We start from the raw sequence: 22127 nt of genomic DNA, 5'->3' as shown, positions 1-22127 counted from the left end.
ACAAAATTCATGTTACCAGATTTTTGCCTAACCAACTACACAGGCACACTACATTGCCAGAATACAAAAATAATACGAAGCAAGCGTTCCTCGGATTGTTCACGTGCACAGAATATATTTGCAGAAATACACACACATGCTGTCAAAAAAAAAAAAATCTTCACAAAACAAGTCATATCATCACCTTCTTATTGCAAAATAATTGCCTTTTTGGACAACACATGATTTTTCTTCTTCAGTAAAAATAACAAAAAAAGGTGCTCACCTGTGGTCTGTCAGTGCTTACTTCCTGGTTGACATCATGAACCATTGAGTTGATTGGCCAGGTGGCACATATATCAGCCAATCAGCTCATGCGATGTCATTTTGAACGTCAAACATGTCTATGTCAGATTGTGGAGAGCCGTGTTCGGTGCATTTAAAAAGGGGCTGTTTTGAAATCCAAAATGAGCATAAAACAGAAAATGTGTTAAAAGTTTATGAGGAGAGATTTTGCTCAGTATCAAGTGGAAAAAGATGAAATTGTTAACACTTCAGTCAGGAAGGAAAAAATATATTTTGTCTAAATAATGTCTTGGGCAATTATCTTACAATATAAGTTGACTATTTCACACGGGCTTGTTTGGTGAAAAATAAATGTTTCAACAGCATGTGTGTGTATCTGTGTAGGTGAACCATCTTCAAGTTGGACTGATATGAATGAAGTGTGTGCCATTTGGTGCGGAAGAAGTTGCGTTTGTGGTTGCAGTGCTTCATTTTACAGGATATAAACACTATTTAGCAGTTTTTGTGAATAGTATTAAGTAGTCCCAGAAAAAAAAATGGGTTTTAACAACTGGAAAAAAATACTAAAATTGTGTTTTTGCACTCTCACAGTCCGTGAACTGCGAGAGAGGGCGCAACCCGGTGGTCCATCTGAGAAATGCCGTCACGCCTCCGGCCGGAATCGGTCCCGTCTGCTCGGGACACGTCGGCCCGCCGCGATGGGATTTGAGCCTCCGCTACTCTGTCCTAACAATCAATTAGATCCTCTCCTGTAAGCAGATTACCGCCAACATTTTATATTCTTACAGCTGGATTACTGATTTATTTACAGACAAAACACAATTCACCTAATGTGTTTTTCCGGGACTTTGGCGTAAAAGTAAACATGTTCATATTTGAAATAAGGATAATGCAGTTGCTTTCTTCTACCTTTCACTGGATTTATATACATCACAGAAAAGGCCTGTAATTAAGACACGCCGTTTCTGATGGCTCGTCGACAAAGTTTTCACGCGGTTAAAATGTTACTAATAATAAAACTGGGGTGAGATTTAAAAAAGAAGTGACCAGGTAGCTGAAAGATGAAAATGGTCAAAGCAGTAAGTAATCCTCTTCACAAAGCTGCCGTAAGTGGGATGAGCTGAGTACAAGATTGAACAGCCAGCGTCTCAGCGGAGACTCCGCCTCTTGGTTTTATGCCACCTACATCTAACATGTGGGGTGCGGAAACGGGCAAAGGAGCGATATTTCCCCGCCAGCTCCATCCAGCTCGTCGGAGGAAGTCAGAAGTCGTCAAACGATCGTAAATCGCCGATAGGGCTGACGGTTCCTGCTGCTTGTTGGCATTTCTTTAGGGTAAGTTTTATTCCAACATCTGCATCTCTTGCTGTTTTCCACTCAGATGATAAACATTTTAAAGTTATTTTAGCGCCAGTATTAGCGATGCAGACAATTCTTTTTTTTTTTTCCAGACAATAAAAGTTACAGCTAAGTTTTGTTTCATGGGCAGGGTACTAAACCGAAGAAATTTGCGCCTGACCTCTGCTGCGGGGAGAAGCCGCTGCTTTTGTAACTTCCGCGTTGGTTTCGCAAAGCTGTAATTAGAGGCAAAACATGAGTTGGCAGCGTCCACGTGTGACTGTGGCTATTCTGACGCGCCTTGTTCCTCATATAGCATCCCGGCATGATCAGCGGGGCTTTTAGTGGCTGATCCAGTTACTCAACAGAAAAGGCCCACTGAGCTTGTACGTCCACGCCCACTCCGCCACACACGCCGGCTAATCCCTTACGGGTTGCTTCACGTAGTCCTCTGCTAATCTGGCAGAAACCAAACTTTTGATCCATCAGCTGCCAATCATCGACCCGGTAGCCTCGCGGACCCGAGAGAATGATCGCTCTGCGTCATGGTCGGCGGTGACGAGCTCTCCGAGGAAGACGTCCATCCCCGGACGGCACCTGATTGTAGCTCCGTCGCTATCGACAACCTCCGGAGTTTCCATTTATCTTCTCATTAGATGTAGGGCAAAGGATACAACGCCAGTCACCCGTTCCCGACGATGGCTACCGCGGCGGAGGACCCTCACCTGGGTTCGGACCCCGACGACGAGGACCCGTCCGTGTCCGTGGGCGAGTCGGATTCGGACAGCGTCCTGTCCGACGACTCCGTGCTTCCAGACTACACACCCGAGGGGACCAAAGGGGAGTCGGCGTCGACGCTCTATCAAGCCTGCGCCCGGAACGAGCCGGCGTCCTTAAAGAGGATCTTGGAGAGAGGAGTCACAAGTGAGGAGGTCATGGAGTTGGACATCAATGGCATGGTGAGAGGGACACTTACGCTGAGATGTTTCTGCTGAGATGTTTCTGCACAGAAATCCATAGCCGAGTTTCCCCGCGAACTCTTTCAGAACGGCTTGATGGTGGCGTGCCTCAAGGGCTTTGTCGACATCGTCCACGGGCTCCACAACTGTCCCTTCATCGATATTAATCACCAGGACAACGAAGGCAACACGGCTCTGATGATCGCGTCCCAAGCAGGTAGGCCGCGCCTCGTGTCTCGCGGCGAATGTCTCCGTGAAAACGTACGGCTCACGGTATCCATGTTTTCTTTTCTCCAGGTCACATCAACACAGTCATGTATCTCCTCAATTACTACTCTGGAATAGACACCGAAGTGAGGGACTGCCGCGGTTTCACCGCGCTCATCAAGGCCGCGATGACCGGTCGCACCGACGTTGTGGCTGCGCTTGTTATGGCCGGTACGTTTTATTCATACATCAACTGCGACTGAATTGCTTCGGGGTAACAAATGTTCGTCGGATTGGAGGTGATGCGTGTAGGTTACTGTCCAAAAAAACGGCGTATTTGTGCGGTAAAGATGAAAACGGAGGCGGTAAATCGGCACTATGACATTATTGATGTTTTATTTTTGACACCCCCGACGTTATCTCATTAACCCGGTAGAGTTACAGGCCCCGCTGGTGAAAATAGCTGACCCTGCGGTTTATCTGCCCATATTTGAGGCTGGCTAAATCCGTCTGCGAGTGAACGTGGCGCTGACGCCAGACCGGTTTTAAAGGATCACTCTGAAGACATTACCGCATCCAAACACTACCCTGAGTAATCTCTGACTTACTAGTTTCAAAGGCGGGTTGTGGATTAGCCACACGAGGACACGAGGAGCTATCTATACCCTCCACGCATCTCCAAAACGCCATTTCTTTGATATATATAGAAAACAGGATGTATTTGTTTATTTACTTGTTTACTAAATAGAATAAGTCAATAAATAATGAATACATAAAGCAAAGGAAGATATTCCCAGGCCTCTTTGGCAAATATTACATTATCACACTTTTTTTTTTTAGTAACTCTGAACGGCAATACGTCTCTTTAACGTGTGAACGAGTGAGTGAATGGTCACGTTTCCGTACGACACGTGAATGATTGAGCGAACGGTTGCCTGTCTCGATAAGAGTTGTGAATGAGCAAGTGAACATTTATTATATTTACATGACGTGTGAATGAGAAGGCGGGTGGATGCGGCCCCGTGATCGACCGATCTCGGGTGAACAAGCCTCTCGCGCAGCTTGGATAGACCCGGGCAGGAAAAGCGATATCGATGATGAATGAATGAAGGATAAAAGCAAATGAGAAGACAAACTGTAACAGCTTCGGGTAATTCTTGGGACTAAACACCGCTCTCATTCAAAGGGGCGGACATCCACGCAGCAGACACCAGGAAAGGAAAAGCCGCCAAGGACTGGGCCCTGAAGACCGGCCGCATCGAGACTTTCCAACGCCTCCGTCGCCTCAACTCGCGTCCGAAAGCCGAGCAGTTCTGCGAAAGCTACGTGGCGGAGTGGCCTGAGCTGGAGGAGCGAGTGGCCAAGGCCACGGCTGAAAAGACCCCCAGGGAAAAAATCGCCCAGAGGATCAAAACGACGTTCGGATTCCGATTTCCCCGTGACCCCGAGGACAACGGCGTCATGGATCATATGGTGCGCATGACGACGAGCATCCACAGCCCCCTGATTTCCACCGGGTGTCGCCCGCTCTGCCCGACCAGCCCCCCCGAGGTGGGGAAGAGGCGCCTGGCGGTGCCGGAGCTGGCGAGGAAACATCCGGAGAAGGAATTAGAGGAGGGTTCGGTGTGCCACAGCAACGGCTCCGTCTCGCACATCACCCCCTCGATCCAGTCGGCCGAGTCCATCCAGGCGGCCTGCTGCGCCGAGGGCGAAAGGAGGGCCAGCATCCTCTCCCTGGCTTCCACCAAAGTGACGTCCACGTTCATCTCTCGCAGCATGGCGAGGAGGAACAGCGTCTTCCCCTCCGGCTGCATCCCCAAGATCAACATCAACAGGCCCGTAGAACCCACGCCGAAGAAGGAGAAGAAGAAGAAGACGCACAAGGGCTACCTGGAGCCGCCCAAGTGGAAGTACAAGGAGATCAAGGAGGAGAAGAAGAGAGAGAAGAAGAAAATGGAGGAGAAGGCGGAGAGGGAGAAACGGGAGAAAAAGAAAGACAAGAAAACTAAAAAATGAAGAGTTTTGAGGAAAAGAACTGACGAATTAAGTGTTCCTCCTCTGGGCTGGAGACTTTTTCCTAGGAAAATCCTCCAAATACTGAACTGACGGACGAGAAGCAGAGGATTTTTCTCCACGAGCCCTGATGACAGAGGAGAAAAAAAACAATTGCTCCAGGGTATATTTTCAGCAGTTCTGCCAAAAGGCTTATTTTCTTTGAACCTTAGAGAAGACACAGACTAAACAAAGCCCATTTTTGTTTTAGTTTCGTTTAAACCCACATGGGGGATGGGCTCCGCTTCCCGACGGTGCTGCAGGATTTTATGAACGCTACCTCTTAATTCACAAGAGAGCGCGGCGATGCAGGTGCATGATAATTATGCATTTCCACATACGTGTATTTTGAGTGTGTGTGTGTGTATGGAGGTTGTTGTCTAGAGATTTTCAGGGTTTCGCTGTTTCACAGCAGTTACACTACCCCCCGTCAGCAGAGAAGTTAAAACCGAGGGGTCTTTTTGTTTTTGGGTCGAACACATACATCCCAAAAATTGACGCTCAAAGCCTTTCTAAAAAAAAAAAAACAACCACATAAATGTTTTGTGAACAAGAAATGATGGAAATGTTTTTGAGATCTGTAGACACTCCTGCAACGCTACACTTAGCTGAAATATGTATATTGGGTCTTCGTCTGTATGATGTGGTGTTATTTGGAAAAAAAAAGGTAAGGAGATGACACTGATTTATTCAAGACTGCTGTAAGAATTTTAAGTTATATACATCCAATCTAATTTTTTCCTGTGCAGTAATCCTGTTCATTGATTTTAAGCTGGACCGCCATTTTGTGATATTGCCAATCACTCATTATGCTTTCACTAGCTCAGACAGTTAGTTAGAATAAATACATGCAGTAAAGGTAGCATGCTCGTTTACTATTTAAAGCTATAAATTAGTATCTTTCTATGAAAGATGATGAAATGACCGTGTGTGACGTGGAATTCATCTTTACATCATTTGGATCCCAACTGTCATTTGAAGTGGCCGCAGCTCCAATACGTTTGGCGGCCGGCTGGTGAACACTGTGACGCAATTTTTGCATTTTGATGCAAATGTTCGAACTTTTGTTCTTCCATATCTGCATGGAACCACATGACTCAGTGACAATCATGTGCAGGCACGAGTGAAATCTTTAAACAGTGATCGAAGTTAGGGGAAATATAAGGCGGTGAGATGATCGCAACTCACTCCGTGGCTGGACGTGGAGCATCCATGCTGCAGAGGGATCTCCATCCGGTGCAAAGGGAGGTTGAGGAGCTCCATCAGCTGGGGCTGCTGTTTGCTGTCTTGGGCCAGCGGCGGGCAAACCATACTTCCCCTTATATATCTATTTTTTTAATGTAGAAAGTTCACCGATAAATAAATGAATAGAACACATTTTGACAGCATCCATCTCCCCACGTGGGCATATTTGCAAAGTGTGCTAGTTAAATAAACATGATCTGAACATGGTCTCTGCGTGGGTGTGGGTTGTGCAACATCCAATAGTGATGCGACTTGTTTTTATTTATGGATTTCTTTTGAAATATATGATGTTATACATTCAATTAATCAGTAATTAATTAATTCAAACAAGGAAATGGGGGAAAGTGTGCTTAGAGTAGCCTCTGCTAGTGCAGCCACAGAGAGCTACCCCCTAGCTTGTGTAAGGGACACACGTAATCTCACTGTTCAAATTACATAGAAAGCGAAACTCACGGCTTTTCTTACGACCATTCGCTAACCCGTGGCCGATTTCATCAAGGTTGTCCGTTTCTTCCGAAGGTGAGTCAGTTTGGTTTTGGTGCGGGTTTTTGCACACCGGCTTCCCCGCGGTTGACGCTCGGCGCGAACGAACGCGGGAGCCGTTAGCGACCGTCGGCTCACTGATAAGAGTTAGCTAACACGACAGCTCGATTATATTTACTAAAATTGTTTTACCGTCTTCTACATTAGAATTACTTTTAATCTATCAAATCGGTAATTGCCATAACACTGATGATCATGACCGTCATTTAAACAAACTTAAAAAAACGGGAAGATTATTTTCTGTATTTCCACGAGAGGCTTCGTCCGACAATTGAGACAACTAGCATAATGCACTAGCGGCTAGTCCATTATGCTAGTGACTAGCTCATGACAACTAGCTGTATTATTAGCAATTATATTGACAATAAATTTGTTTAATGTTTCATCGCTACACATATGGGGTAAACATTCACAAGTAATTCAAGTGTTTGCAGTGCATAATACTATAGATAATATTTATTTAAAATTCATGTTCTTTAAATTATTTTGAAAAAAAAATAACAATAGAAATGGGGCTCACTAACAAGGCAGGGACTCAATAGCACTGTTAATACTTTTCACTGAACCCTTTAAGAACAACTTGGAAAGTTTTAATGTATTTTCATCACAGCTGTTAAAAAACAGTTTACAAAAAAATGTGAAAAATGTGAACCCTACAATCATACTAAAGAAGTTAGTAAATAAAGTTTAGCAAGTAGTAGCCATGTCAATGACTGAACGTAGTTTTGTCCTGTAGTTTTGCAAGAGGTCACTCAGGTAGGTGTCCTGATGCTCAGGAGAAGGTTGCTCTGTAATAGAGGGGCTCTTACTGCAAATGCCTTCCATACCCGATGCCATGAACATTACCCCCGGGCCCGCAACAGCTGTGCTGGAGACCTAAGGGACCTCGAAGAGTGCAAGAAGAAGCTAAAGGGGCCTTTCTGTGACCTCAATCGGGGCCATTTTACTATCAGCTCAGAGGCCTTCGGCAAGAGGGCCTCTTCTTTACTTGCACCAACGCCCTGGAAGATCTAAAATCAGATCTGTGGATTCAAATAACCACACCTGAAGACACACCTGTCTTGCTGCAGCATACAAGTTTTGGGGGTTGACAGTGGAGGTGCAGTGGCTACCACCTCACAGCAAGAGGGTCCCTGGTTGGATTCCCAAAGGAGGGTCTTTCTGTGTGGAGTCTTCGTGGTGCCCCTGTGTCTACGCGGGGTTCCTCTGGGTTCCTGCCACAGCCCAAAAACATGCAGGAGGTTCAGCTGAAGCCTCTGCCAGGTTGTGTCCCTCAGTACAGCATAGGCAGAATAAAAGTGTGAAGTTGATTTTATCTGTGTCCAGCTCTTTTACCTTTGGACGATGGTCAGGATCAAGTTACCTCTAGTGCGTCCGCAGTCTGAAATGGAGCTGAATGTAAATGTACATTTCACTCCAAGTGTTCTCCTTGTCCATAATCACTGTAGTCAAGCAGGAAAAGTTATCTGAAATCAAGAACAGCCCCTAGTTGTATCTATTTGCAATTCTTGCAGACCAAAAAGAAATACAGTTAATCAGAATATGTGATGTCCTGTGCTTCTTTACAGCTCTATGGTGTAACTGCACCACCGCCCCCCTGTGCAGAGACTGGCTTATCCAGACTAGAAAACAGGTGCATAAATATATTATACAGTATTAGGGTTAGGGCTTTTTTTATCCTTGCTGTTGTCATTATGTTATCTATTTTTATCCTTGTTGTTGTCATTTTCATTATCTATCTTATCCTTATTGTTGTTGTTGTCATTCTGTTATCTATTTTTATCCTTGTTGTCATTTTGATTATCTAATTTTATCCTTATTTTTGTTGTTGTCCTCCTGTAATCTATTTTTATCTTTGTTGTCATTCTGTTGTCTGTTTTTATCCAGAATTTTATCAGAATCAGAAAAAAAACTTTATTTGTCCCTGAGAGAGCCATTTTGGTTATCTATTCTGGTCATCTATTTTTATCCTCGTTGTTGTCACTTGTCTTGTCTATTTATATGTCTCTCCTATTTATATTTATATTCATATTTATCAATATTGTTATTTTTGCGCTGCTGTGACAAACCAATTTCCTCCAAAGGGGATCAATAAAGTCTTATCATTTGCACATCACAAAAATACACATCTATGAGTAAGCTATGTAGGAAAAATATCTTGACGAGGAGGTGTGACTAAAAAACTGACAGTCCAGCAGTATGACCCCAGATCAGCCACACTAAAATGTTTTAACAGTCATCCATTGTCAGCAAAATGACAAAATGAACATCAGTCTAAGACACAAGGGAGTTCTGAGGTAGATGATCCCTCCTGTGACCATCTGCACCAGCCGAAAGACAAGTCCCTGCAGGAAATAATTAATGACCCGTCCACGTCTGGCTCAGGTTCAGGTCAGCAAGGAGCACTAACCTACATGCAGCTAAACACTGGTTTCTCCTGGGGTCAAATTTATATTGGAGGACTCCTGGTGACTTATCTACATTCTCTTCTTTTCTGACCAGGTCTGCCTCCTGGTTCAATAAGATAAGATCGACTTTACTGATCCCACAGTGGTGCAATTCAATTGTCTCAGCAGCATTGCAGGGTAGAAAAGTGTGCAAACAGTGATAACGGAGAGAATATGCAAATAAACGATATAGAATATATAAAATGGAATACAAAATATAAAAAGTAATGTACAAAACGTCTTGTGCAGGAAATGGTTACAGAAATAACAAGTGTGAGGTAGTCAGAGTCAGCTTTATTGTCCAAGTTCTCCGCATGTACTGGACATACAGAGGAATTTAGAAGACGTTTCTCACATGAAATTAACAAAATAATAGAGTGTAAATTAACAGTAACGTTACGTTAAACAGAAAACGTTTAACTATGAGGTATGAAGAATAAAGTGCAAGCAGATTCAAACTGATATTTAACGGCATGAGAGAGTGGCAGCAGAGGGTTTTTTTGTACTGTTTAGTGCAAATGTCAGTCGGTCATACCATAATGGTATACGACAACAAACATGCTCACCTGCAACATCCTAATATTATCAGGTGAAAAAAACTAATTTTAGACCTTATCAATTATTTTTGCATCACATGAATGATAATGAATATATCCCTTTTAGGAGCTATCAAGGTTTTGTCTCCTCCGTAGTTGTTGATTAAGTGAAGAGTAACTGCACCTGTGCAACTGCAGATCTAGGTTTAGCTGTTTGTCACGACTCCTCTACATGCTCCAGAGATATTTCCCCTAATGAGCAGTCTGGAACTGAGAGGTTTGTTAATTTTTGCAGAACTTCTAACATTCGCCTTCTTTTCCAAAGAGAAAAGTCATCCAAGTGCGCTGATATTTTTGCTTTGCTGGTCTACTGGGAGATTGCACACTGCTATAACAGCGGAGGTCCTAATCTTTGGTGTCCACCCTGCTTACCCAACTTTCTTATTTTGTTTAATGGCAGATCCAGCTGTCCTGTATCAGCAGGAATCCGTGAGGAGCACCAGCTGCCCCGCTATGACCTGGCGCCTTCTTATTCTTCCAAGTAGGAATCACGAATCAGACGGTGTGCGACCGTAACAGCTACAAACTCATTAAAAAGCAGAATGTATTTGCCATTATCTATACTTTTTTGTGAGGTGGGTTCCGCTTCTTTCCAGGGATTGTAATATTTTCCTTTTAAATATATTAAAAAATAAACATGTACACCCAAAGTCTAATGTTTTTTGATCCAATATTTCAGGGTTCATATTCAGAAGTAGGAACAGCAAATGTTGTGACGGGGAGTCCATTTTTCCAGTGATGGTTATTGTTTTGTTTTTTTTGTTTTTAATTGTAAAAGAAAATAAAAATCTGGTCAAGTCAATTACTCTGACTTGTCATTTAGATGTACAGTATTAAACTATATCAAAATAATTTTCAGGGGAAATCTGGAGCTGAGTCAGAGTAACTTGGCTTTGTTACTACTTTAGTCTATGTGCTGTCATTACATATATGGAAAGGAAAAACACTGATTCATATATTTAAGATATGAAGCAGTAAATCAGATCATTTGTATGATTTTTTTTTCCCTTCATGGGTTTAAATTCAGTTTTCATTTAAGTATTGCCGGGGACTGAGATCGGCAGAACATCTTTCAATTTTCCAACCTCTGGGTTTCAATATAAAACACAAAAGACGCAAATACGCACTCAACGATTTATTGCTCATCCGTAATCATAGCAATGCAGATTAGTAAAAAAAAGAAAAATAATGTGCATGTTTACATTTAATATACACAATCCATTAATAGACCCCCCCGCGCTATCAAGTGTGATATGTTTCCTAAATGCCTGGGGATAATGGAAGGAAGACACCGGTATTCAGTGTTTTAAAAAAAGAACCTGCTTAGAGGTCTTCGTTGAAGTGTAACACGTGAAAATTAAAAGCAATCGGTATCCAGAGAAAAAGGTTCATTTCATTTGTCAGTCGCTGGACAACGTTTCTCGCAAATTTCGGTGACTCGGAGAAACATCAAGCAAATCCCTTTAACACAGCTGATCCCAATCCCCCATAAAACCCAGAGATCGCTCTCTCGGGTAAAAGGTGCCACTCCTTTGCTCAAAAATATACAACAGAAAAAGAAACTTAAATATATCTTAAGTTGTGCTTTTCAACAGAATAAAGCGTGGTCTATTTCTCAAATGTCCGGATCTCGGAAGCATCATAAATCAGTATCGGTTGTCTTGCGGGCCTTGAGTCCTCTCCGGGTTTCCTTCTTTGCTGTCGGACAGCTGCTAAACAAATGACAAACCACATGCCTGGATTTCAGGCATTTAAAACATGGAGGATAATTCCTCTTAACAAGAAGAGAAGGCCTTGAAGTTCTTGTAACGGGCCAGGCCTAATAAATATTTAACCTTGACCCGGTCATTTTTACAATTCAAACCGAGTGTATACTTACTAACAATCTCCTAATCTGCCCATTTGTTGGTGGTGATTAAGCTACATTGTTCAGTCTCTGCCTAAAAACACAGCTCGTTTCAGTACTGTATTTATATACATTCAGTATGTACTACATACACATTAAATACTTCATCCACCAAACGCACATTGACTTTTGTAATGTGGCTTGTTTGGGATTTATTAAAAAGAAATCTAGCGGGGTTGGCTGGGGACCAGATCATTTTAGTTGGGTAATGTACTCCTTGATGTTTGTAGAAAAGGGGTTATGGTGATGCCTTAACATCTCGCTAAGTTCAGGGTCCACCTAATCCTGTGCCCTGACGGTAACGGGGGAGAATCTCGCAAATTCGGGAACCATTCGGTTGATTTACAAAGCAATTACTTAGTGTTAACTTCATAAAAACCTTCCACAGTTAAATCCGTAACTGAAGTCCTCCGCTTCGATGGCCGCAGAGGTGGGAAATGATGCTGGTCATCCTGAGTTGCTGCAGCTCCTCTTTGGAGGTTTCTTGTGCTTTTTGCGTCATCCTTGACAAGCTCAAATTCACAGGACTCTGTGTATTCCTTTTACAACGGCGACTTTCTATTGCTGAGGTGTGCGTGTACTTCATGGACGTGAATGCAGGCAAACTGTTAAATGATGGATGGTTGGACGTCAGTCTACTGGCCTGATTTCCCTCTTTCGTGCTTTTTTTTTTCTCTTCTTTTTCCCTCTTTCAGCCTCCACTCCTACTTTTCTTTGTTTTGGTTGTGTTAAGCAGTACCTGTAAACATAAAAAAGATACGGTCACTGAAAATTGAACGAGACTAAATGGAGACTCTGTCCTAAATATTGAACAAATGAAGAGAAAATATTAAAATGCATATTGTCCGTGGCTTTAGTATTTATAATTCGATTGTTAGGTGGAGGAGGAAAAATCATATTAACCAGGTAAAAATAAACATTTTAATTAGACGGCTATTTGGCTAATACACATTTTACATTGTCAAATGAAATAGTTTTTTTTCATTCAGGCTGACAGCATGCAATAAAACCATGTCGGCACAAAGAAGGGGAGGGAATTTTCGGTTCCCTGCAGCCGAGGAATTTAAGTTTTGCTTTTTATTTTCCTAAATGAGAAGAACACTCAAATAGATGTTGAGTATTTTCTTCGGTAGAGTATCTTGAGTTCAAAATATTTTTGTTGTAGGTAGGAATCTTTTTTTTTCTTCTTCGTAGCAGTTCATTGAGTTCATAATTGCAACCAACACGTTGCTTCAAAAGTTAATTCAAAGTTTAAATATAGAAGGTATAATTTATGGTATAAATAAAGTAATGGAATACCCATAGGAAGATGTTTAAAAAAAGAAAAGAATAAAAATCGTTCCATATTCATTTGTACTCGCTTGGAATAATAGTTTCACCTAATTTCCACGAATTACGCAGCACTTCGGGCAATATTTTACGCTTCTTGTTGACAACAACTCCACTTGCCTTCGTCCCCATCTGTCAGCACGAGCGCCTGCAGGATGTCAGACAGGGACACGATTCCTTTCACCACTTCCTGCTCGTCCACCACAACCAACCTGTGCACCTGAGAAACGCACACACAGTCAGTTAGTTTGAAAGCATTGCACGGTATCAGTAGAAGTTTATTCATAAATAATCTGAATATTTATAATCTTCTGCTCATAGCATTTACTTATTCTCGCTTATAGTAGCCATCAGTGCATCTCTGCTGCCTCTGCGAGTAGCCATATCGTGTGAAACGGCACGAATGTGGTAGTTGAATCCATTGATCATGGAAAATAAATCACTTCTACTAAATGGGAGAGCAGTGTGTGCTGTGCAAGAAATTATTACACGTCTAAAATAAGACCTCCGAGAGCATGACGTTCTCGTGTTTGCGGAGGAAAACAACGTGGGAGTATATTTGCCCACAGAGCGAGGAGCTGAAAATGCAATCGCCGAGGCTCGTGTCAACGCGCCGATGTGAATGAGTGCGTTTAAAGCTGTCCCCAACTAAAGATGGGATTCACCGATCTCCTCAAACTCACCTCCGCCTCCACCAATCTGCTGATAATGGCCTCCAGTGTCTCGTGCCTGTTGCAGGTCAGCACTCCTTCGAAGTACTGCGAGCGGTGCTGTAGGGCTTTGGTCACCGTCACATCCAGGTTGTTGTACGTCTTCTCAGCTGCCAGGTTCTAAACACGAGGCCTCGCATTACGTCGGGCTCCTCCACGCGTGCACGGGCAACACATGGCTCCGCGAAACAATTCTGTCCGAGGGATTAAGACTACATATCTGGACAACACAACTTTCTGACCAGCCCGACGTGCATCTGCGCTACCACCACCTCACCCATTCGCACGTGTCGTGCCCTACATCCGTTGTCTATTTTTGTTGTCTATTCTCACCCCTGCTGTTCTCTATTCTTATCCTTGTTGTTGTTCACTCTGCTGTCTATTTATTTGGGACGTCTTTTGCTATCTTTTAACTGTCTCTCTTATCTATATTCATACTCATATTTATTGATGGTCATTGTTGCGCTGCTATTACAAAAGAACTTCCCCGATGGGGATCAATAAAGTATAGCTTATCTTATCAATTAGTCACATCAATCAGCCGACGGTGTTGCTCGGATCATTAATTAATGCTTGTGTCCACCTTACTTTTTAATTGCGTCATAAGATAACATATAAGATAGTAATACTTTATTGATCTGTTTGTCTGTCACAGCAGCGCAACAGTAACAATAAATATAAATAAGAGACAATCAAAAGGACAAAGACAACAAGTATAAGTATCAATGCAATATTTTAGATTTCTACGGATGTACGTTGCAGATGTACAACTCTACAACCAATCTGGTTCTCTTTGTCATTATTCTTTTTTTTAAAACCTAGTTTAAGATACAACTTATACCGGCTAGTTCCAGAATAGTTACCACAAAAGCTTTGATAAAGTGAAGTTTCAAGCACAGTGATTTAAATACACTGTAAGATGAGCAGCTCCACAAACCACCATGTATCACAACGTCCTTCCTAGAATCCACTGCCAAGGAAAACACTTAGTCATTTGACACTCTGGTTCTCACCACCAGAGAGAAACACTGGTGAAATTATGCTGTTTAGTCCAACACAAATTTTTCGTTTTTCGACAGCCAGCAAGTTTGTTTGGAGCAGGAAAAGCACGAGCAGATGTTTGCAGGAGTAACAATTAGTGCCACTGTCACAGTAGTGTATTACTTTAAGGCTTTGAGAGCAATGTTAAACCAGATTTTAAAATCTGCTTTCATGTGAAAAGGTTGCCTTGATACTAAAAGTTAAATAGTTTTGTTTTTTTTTTTTTGCTTTTAGGAATAAGAGTGAGCGGTCATATGTAGCAAAGGTGGTCATCGACAAAAATCTAAAAAACAGCGGCCGCAAAAACAAGAAAACCAAGTAGACGTGGCGGTTTGGGAACTTACGATGACGTCAAATTTCGAGTAGATGTCCACAACTCGACCTGCGGGAGAGAAGCACCGTCAGCGAAAAAAAGTGGCGCACACATTGAAATGAGGTATTTATGATGTTGCTTAAACCAGCCCGCCTACCTTTGTCATCCACAACAGGTAGAGCTGACACCCGCTGCTCGACAAATATACCCAGCGCCGTGTACAGAGGGGTGTCTGTGCGAACCACGGCGATGTTTTGGAATGTCCCGATATTCAGTTCTTCGAGGGTCTGACTCAGGAATGAGGGTTTCGGCATCTCTGATATCTGAAAACGTGAAACAGTTCGCGCGCAGGTCGTGTTAGGGAGACATTTTTTTTTTCCTCGCAAGTGTTTTATGGCAGTGTGGAGACAGATACCCACAAACAGCTTCAGGAACTTGAGAATTCTTTTATGCGTGAGGATGTAGAGGGTGTTTCCTGTCAGGGGGTCGACCACAGGAAGCCTGTGGATCTTGTTCTTCAGCAGAGATGACACCGCGTCATACAAGCTGAAACACAGACAAAATACACCATGGGAAAAGTGTTACGGCTCAAAATAAAAACATGTAATACGAGAGGATGGTCACAAGCCTCTCTCAAACAGATTCCACAGTAATGAAAGCGCCATTATGACATTTTGCGTGTTGAAGCAGAATCAAACCAAAGGTCAACGCTGGCGTTCAGTACGTGCACTATTACCCAGATATTGATTTCACTGTGTGATTATTGGTTGACAATCAGTATCAGTGTTTCAGTGGCAAATAATGATATTTTAGAGAGGAGAGGGGCCAGATGGTGTATTATTCATGATGATAAACTCCAAAAAAATAACTTCATTGACAATCTGGGTCCTCAAATTAAACCTGGAAAATCCCAAAGGTTTGCTTTATGTGCTGCATCAACATCAAATTATAGTAGAAATCAATTTAATGACAATAAGTTTTATAAAAAAAATGGATTCACTGATCTGATTTTTTTTTGATGGTTGATCACCAGAGGGACACAACAGCATCATTTCAAAACTTCAAATGAATGGGTGAAGTTTGTTTATTTTTATGATATGTTATTTTGGATCAATTGGTTGATCTTTTCCGAATGGTTTTTGACTTCCCCCATAAATGTGTTAATCGGGGTGCAGATCCGTCCCGCCCCCATCAAGGACAGTGTTCTCCAACTTGCAAACTGACCTTGCATTGGGTGATATGCTGACCAGCGGTTTGAAAGAGTCTTGGAGGTACAGCTCTGTTTAGAAAAAACAAAAAAATGTTATTTCACTCTCACAGTGATTTGAGTAAACTCAAAATACAGCGGAACCTTGACTTACGAGTGCATCGATTTAGGAGTTTTCCCAGATACAAGCCAATTTTTTGCAGGGGATTTGGTGCCGCAGACGGCGGGTACGTTAACGGACGAGGCGCCGGGAGAGTTGTTCAAAGCTGGTCGGGGACGGTTTAATCATTTTACAAAGACGACTTCCGCTAAATGAAGTTTAGCCATTAAGTGTAGCAAAGTTTGAAAGTAACATTTTGCTTTACAAGGTAGCATTAAGGATAGATCACCAAATGAAAAATGCCCCCAGTCTTCTCCACCACCATCTTTGTTCGATGTTTTCCAAAGGTAAATACTACATTATCTTTGATTATGTATAAGTTTTATTTATAAATGTGTATTTTTCTTTTTTTAAAAACATGTACCAAAACCCTGGGGGGGGGGGGGGGGGGGTGGAACAGATTCATATCATTTCAATCCATTTCAACGGCGACATTTAATTTGATATACCAGCGAATAGACGCGAGCTCGGTCACGGAACAAACAAACTCGTAAGTCAAGGTGTTACTATGCACGCACACAAAAAAAGTCTTGGACACATAATCACCTCTCCATGTTTCTATTTTGTGCTCTTCCAGCTCATATATCTGAACCTGAAACGGCATAAAGAAAAGTGTCAATTCTAGCAGGCACCGACTTTACGTAAGGCATCTACCATCTTACCAGCGGAGATTTGTAGTAGCGGTGAAGTATGTTAATGAAGTCTGTGATGGTGAGCATTCCTGTGGGAAGACGTCAGGGACTCAGACGCTATTTTTTTTTTTTTTTCGCTGTTTTACACGAAAATTACAAACAAAGCCATTTGGGAAAACGCTCACCGACGAAGCACTGCTTCTTGCTGTCCCACAGCGGCGCCGCTCTCACCCCGTTGGACACCAGAGCGAAAAACGCCTTCTTGACCTGCGGCATTCACCACACGGCCATCTCAGCTGGGAGAACCTCACAGGAGGCAACGCTCAGGTGTTTGAGGACAATAGCATACCTGGAGGGATGTGTCGAACACCACCAGTTTGGAGCTGGTCGGGACGAGGTCATAACACCGATGGGACTTCATGAACCTGGTGTACACGTTATGTTCTGGGTCTGGGGGAAGCAAAGTGAAGCCTCTGATTTACCACTAGTACATTTACATGTTTTGGGCTTGTAATTAATTTGAAGGACAAACAAACCTTACCCTCCACAGCAGGCTCCCTTTTACCCTCCAGATCATCGAGAGCTGCCGGAATCTGAAAGGTTTCTCACCCAGATAGAAAACAAGCATATTTCCAATTAGATATATTCATAAATTCATTCTATAAACGCTAATCTGGCACTCCCCAGAGCCCATCCTAGCTGTCATTGGGCAAGAGGCAGGGTTCACCTTTTATCGGTCCATCACAAGGTCACATAAAGAGCTATACAACCATTCACACCTCATATAGAGACATAAAACCTGTTTGCTCTCACTCACATTTCTTATAGGCATTCAAGCAGTCACCCTCTCATTCATGTGTCATTCGGAATAAATCCCATTCACTCTCATTCATATGCCATATAGATGTACCATTACATTACATTACAGTCATTTGGCGCTTTTATCCAAAGCGACTTACAAGAAGTGCAATTCAGTCACCGAAGATCTGAAGTACCAGTAGTCGGAAGTCAGAAGTAACCACTTAACCAAAAAGCCATCTCAGAACCATATACATACATACATTCAGTTCATCATTCATCGTTTTTTTTTTTTTTTGGGGGGGGGGGGGGGGTTGAGGCTAATTGCGATTAGTAGGATAGTGCTTGGTGAAGCGGTATGTTTTCAGCTCACAGCGAAAGATGGGCAGGGACCCCGCTGTTCTGACCTTTTTCGGGAGTTCGTGCCACCATTGAGGAGCCAAGACCGAGATGAGCCGAGACCGGTTCGAACGGCAGCCAGGGGGTCTAAGTGATGGGTTGGCTTGACCAAATCCTGGGGTTAAGACGGGGCTGTCCCGTTCACTGCCCGGTAGGCGAGCACCAGGGACTTGAACTTGATGTGGGCGGCTACTGGGAGCCAGTGGAGGGACATAAGAAGGGGAGTTGTGAGAGAGATTTTGGGATGGTTGAACACCAGGCGGGCTGCCGCTTTCTGAATAAGTTCCAGAGGCCTGATGGTCACCGCTGGGGCACTGGGAAGGAGAGTTGCAGTAGTCCGAACGAGAGATGACAAGAGCCTGGATGAGTATCTGTGCAGTATCCTCCGTAAGAATCTGCGTATCTTCCTGAAGTTGTAGAGGAGGAATCTGCAGGAACGTGTGACGTTCGCTGAGAATGACAGTTGGTTGTCTCGGACCACACCCGGGTTTCTCGCAGTTGGGGTTGGCCTTACCACGGTGTTGTCGAACCTTGTGCAACCTTTCCCCGGGAGAGAGAGTAGCTCAGTCTTGTCTAGGTCCACCATGCCACCATTCACCCGTTCACTGACATGTTGGGGACATTCACTGTCCTTCACAGGTCATATAGATACAACCATTCACCCTGTCATTCATGTGTCATCAAGAGATAAAAGCATTTACTCTGATTCACACATCACACAGATATACCACCATTCACCCTCATTCACACATAGCTGTGATAAACAACCATTCACCCATTACACAGAGACTTGTTGAAATCTTCTTCTCGTGGCAACTGGACTTGGATTTCTTCACTCTTTCAAATGAAGAAATTCAAATCCAGTTGCCAACGCAAGATGTTGTTGAAAAGAATTCACCATGACCTGGATTACTGAGAATCTCCACAGACATATTACATAAAGATATAAAACCATTCACATCATACTGAGACATATAATCATTCACTCTCAGTCACAAGTCATATAAAGACATACAGCCGGTCACCGTCTCATCCATGCGTCTGGAGAACTGGGGTTCTCCAATGGACCTCCTGCATGTATAAAGACCAGTGTTTCCTAACCTTTCTTGAGCCACAGCACATATTTTACATTAGAAAAATCACACGGCAACTCCACCAAATAAATATGTCAGAAACATTTTTTAACGAATTAGAATTAAACCGTAGTCTCACTTAGTGTGAAATCTAATATATCTAATATCTGTAGATTCGTCAAGTTGCAACGCAAATTTCCCACTGATGTGCAACTTTTCCAGAACACTTTTTTGCAATGTCCGAAGACATGTCATCAATATGTTTGGAAATGGTATTATTTGAGAGAACTTGGGCTATTTCTTTATCAACGCCAGAGCCGAGCATTTCTTCTACAATGATTTTGCCGGCAGGTAGTATTAATGTTTTGTTACAGTGTGTGGCTGTTTGGATTTAGAGATGAGTTCAGCAACTTTGTAGCAAGCTTTCATTGCTTTCTCACTCGTCTTGGTAGTTTTCAACAATGCTGCCTGTTTGTTTACGCAGATACAAGTACTTTTAATTTTAAAAATGTATAATGCAAAGCAGGCTAATCCCTCTGATACACAGATGCACAGGTTAATTCACTACCTGTCGCCATCAAATGGGCACGCTGCCCACATAAACGTAGGAAGACACATTATTTGCGTTGAATAAATTATTTTCGGACTGATCAGGTGAAAGTGGGCATTTTTCCACGGCACACCTGATGATCTCTCGTAGCACACTACTGTGCCGCGGCACAGTGGTTGGGAAACACTGATTAAGACGGTGGGAGGAACCTGAAGAACCCTGAGAAACTTATCCGTAGGTTCCAGTCACCCAGGTCATGGTGAATTCTTGTCTTGGCAACTGGACTTGAGTTTCTTCACATGAAGATGTTTCACCTCTCTTCCTAGAGGCTTCTTTAGTTCCCAACCTTGAGGAACCCCAAGCAGACATGCGGAGAACATGAAGACTCCACATAGAAAGGCCTTGCTGTGCCATGGTGCCTCAATCCTAGAAATCTTTTTCATATATGTATATACAGGACTGTCTCAGAAAATTAGAATATTGTGATTAAGTTCTTTATCTTCTGTAATGCAATTAAAAAACAAAAAATCCTTTTTCATGATATTCTACTATTTTGAGATAGGATTTTTGAGTTTTTTTAAGATGTAAACCATAATCAGAAATATTAAAATAATAAACAGCTTGCAATATTTCAGTTGATTTGTAATTAATCCAGAATGTATGACATTTTTCTTTTTGTAATTGCATTACAGAAGATAAAGAACTTTATCACAATACTCTAATTTTCTGAGACAGCCCTGTATACATATATGATAAAAAATGTCATTTTCACTGGACTGTGAAGGGACCGACGAGTTTCTCGAGTAGTTCATGAAAGTTGACCCTGATAAGATAGTCCAATGTCACCAACGGTCACTAGTTGCAACTGTTTAGCACTCTTTTATTCAAGGTTCCTTTATTTAAGGCTTAAACTGCTGAAAAGTTTAAAAAATAATCCGATTTGATCGTCAACACAACACGAAGGTGGTCCAGGTCCCTTAACGTTACACGGGGAGAAGAACACAAAGCAGGTCCGTGAACTGTTGCACACCGGGCTTTTCTTCGCTAAGCGTTCGCTTTGTTTCCAGTGACACCACCGGGGGTTACGTTGACGGTTAAACCGGTGGTCTCTACCGGGGGAGCCGGGGAGAACCCCCCTACCCCAACCCCGAAACTTGAAGCCAAAAACCGGGCAGAAGCGCCGGTAGAGCCCGTTAGCATTAGCATCCGTCTGCTGACATTAACCGGAGAGTGACGAGGTGACTTCGGCTTAACCTTCCGCCTCAGTTAGCCCGGGGTGTCCTGTCTTTTCATTGTTCACACATTTTAAATAAACAATAAGGCCGGTTTGATAACCAAAATAATCACATACATTAATAAATGAATAACCCATTCACTACTTGTCCACGTTGGCTTTCAAAAACAAACAAAAAAGCTACTTTGCGCAGCTGCTATTGCTAGCTGTTGCCTGCCAAGAGTCCCGTTTGCCGCCCGCTGGTTAGCAAACACTCGGCGTGGGAATGAACCAGAAGAGCAGAAGTTGGGATGGAAAAACTCACACAGTCCATTTTCTGGCCGCGGCGTCGCCTTCCGGTGTCCGGGAGGCTCGTCTGAGGCTGGCGGGGTCCCGGCGGAAAGGCACGGCTTCCGCCTCGGTGCAGTCCCGGGAGGGGGCGGTTCGGTTACCGTAAGGCAGGTAGTACGGCCGCACCACCATCGAGTGTCGGCCGTTGACCCCCGGGGGTCTCTGATACTGTGCGTCATAAAATAAAATAAAATAAAATAAAATAAAATAAAATAAAATAAAATAAAATAAGATAAAATAAAATAAAATAAAATAAAATAAAATAAAATAAAATAAAATAAATTAAGCTAAACTAAATAAAACTAAAGTAAATTGAATCGAAATTTCAATTAAAACTTTTCTCTTTCAGGACTATTTACTGCACTGATGCTTGAGCTGCCCCAGATCAGGTTAGGCACCAAGTCAGGCTATGCAGTGTGTGTGTGTGTTTGTGTGTGTGTACGTATGTGTACGTTTTTGTCTTAAAAAAAAAAAAAACTAACCCCAGCTTACTGTTCTGTATATTTTCTGTGCATCTTGTATTTGCAAGTGTTATTTGCAGTGCTTATGTCCTCTATTGTAAGTCGCTTTGGATAAAAGCGTCTGCCAAATGTAATGTAATGTAATGTAATGTAATTAACACAGCAGAAATTGGACAGTGTGTTGGTGGTAGTTGATAATACACAAGTGTTAAGATGTACAAATATCAGAAAAAAGAAATTGAAATAAATATAAAGATTATAAAAAATATGTCAACCGTATGAAAATGTGCACAAGCAGCAACTAACTTCATA

The 22127-nt window shown here is 42.7% G+C and overlaps 2 protein-coding genes across 4 annotated transcripts; one reads left to right on the top strand and one right to left on the bottom strand.

The window, feature by feature from the left end:
- The first annotated feature begins 1510 nt into the window (after positions 1–1510).
- Positions 1511–6293, top strand: ankrd33ab (ankyrin repeat domain 33Ab). Of its 2 annotated transcripts, XM_086168454.1 has the most exons (5): positions 1511–1620; positions 2280–2582; positions 2670–2799; positions 2880–3020; positions 3976–6293. In XM_086168454.1, the coding sequence occupies exons 2-5, from the start codon at positions 2322–2324 to the stop codon at positions 4803–4805; spliced, it is 1362 nt and encodes a 453-aa protein (XP_086024580.1). In that variant the 5' UTR covers positions 1511–1620; positions 2280–2321; the 3' UTR covers positions 4806–6293. The 2 variants fall into 2 exon arrangements, with proteins under 2 accessions (XP_086024580.1, XP_086024581.1); XM_086168455.1 differs by lacking the exon at positions 1511–1620 and having other exon boundaries at positions 2041–2582.
- Positions 6294–10794: 4501 nt separating this feature from the next.
- prkag1 (protein kinase, AMP-activated, gamma 1 non-catalytic subunit) lies at positions 10795–21469 on the bottom strand. Of its 2 annotated transcripts, XM_086168386.1 has the most exons (13): positions 21329–21469; positions 17512–17563; positions 17320–17420; positions 17156–17237; positions 17001–17059; positions 16885–16930; positions 16196–16250; positions 15391–15517; positions 15129–15294; positions 15003–15040; positions 13591–13737; positions 13028–13127; positions 10795–12317 (listed from the first exon to the last, which is right to left on the bottom strand). In XM_086168386.1, exons 1-13 carry the CDS (start codon positions 21335–21337, stop codon positions 12307–12309), a joined length of 993 nt encoding a protein of 330 aa, XP_086024512.1. In that variant the 5' UTR covers positions 21338–21469; the 3' UTR covers positions 10795–12306. The 2 variants fall into 2 exon arrangements, with proteins under 2 accessions (XP_086024512.1, XP_086024511.1); XM_086168385.1 differs by having other exon boundaries at positions 15129–15517.
- Positions 21470–22127: the final 658 nt, after the last annotated feature.

The sequence above is a fragment of the Fistularia commersonii genome, chromosome 21 (assembly GCF_037954325.1).
Source record: "Fistularia commersonii isolate RoL2024-O1a breed Wild chromosome 21, RoL_Fcom_v1.0, whole genome shotgun sequence".
NCBI classification, from domain to species: Eukaryota; Metazoa; Chordata; class Actinopteri; order Syngnathiformes; family Fistulariidae; genus Fistularia; species Fistularia commersonii.
The sequence above is the reverse complement of the archived record's forward strand: the minus strand, read 5'-3'. Positions and strand labels throughout refer to the sequence as shown.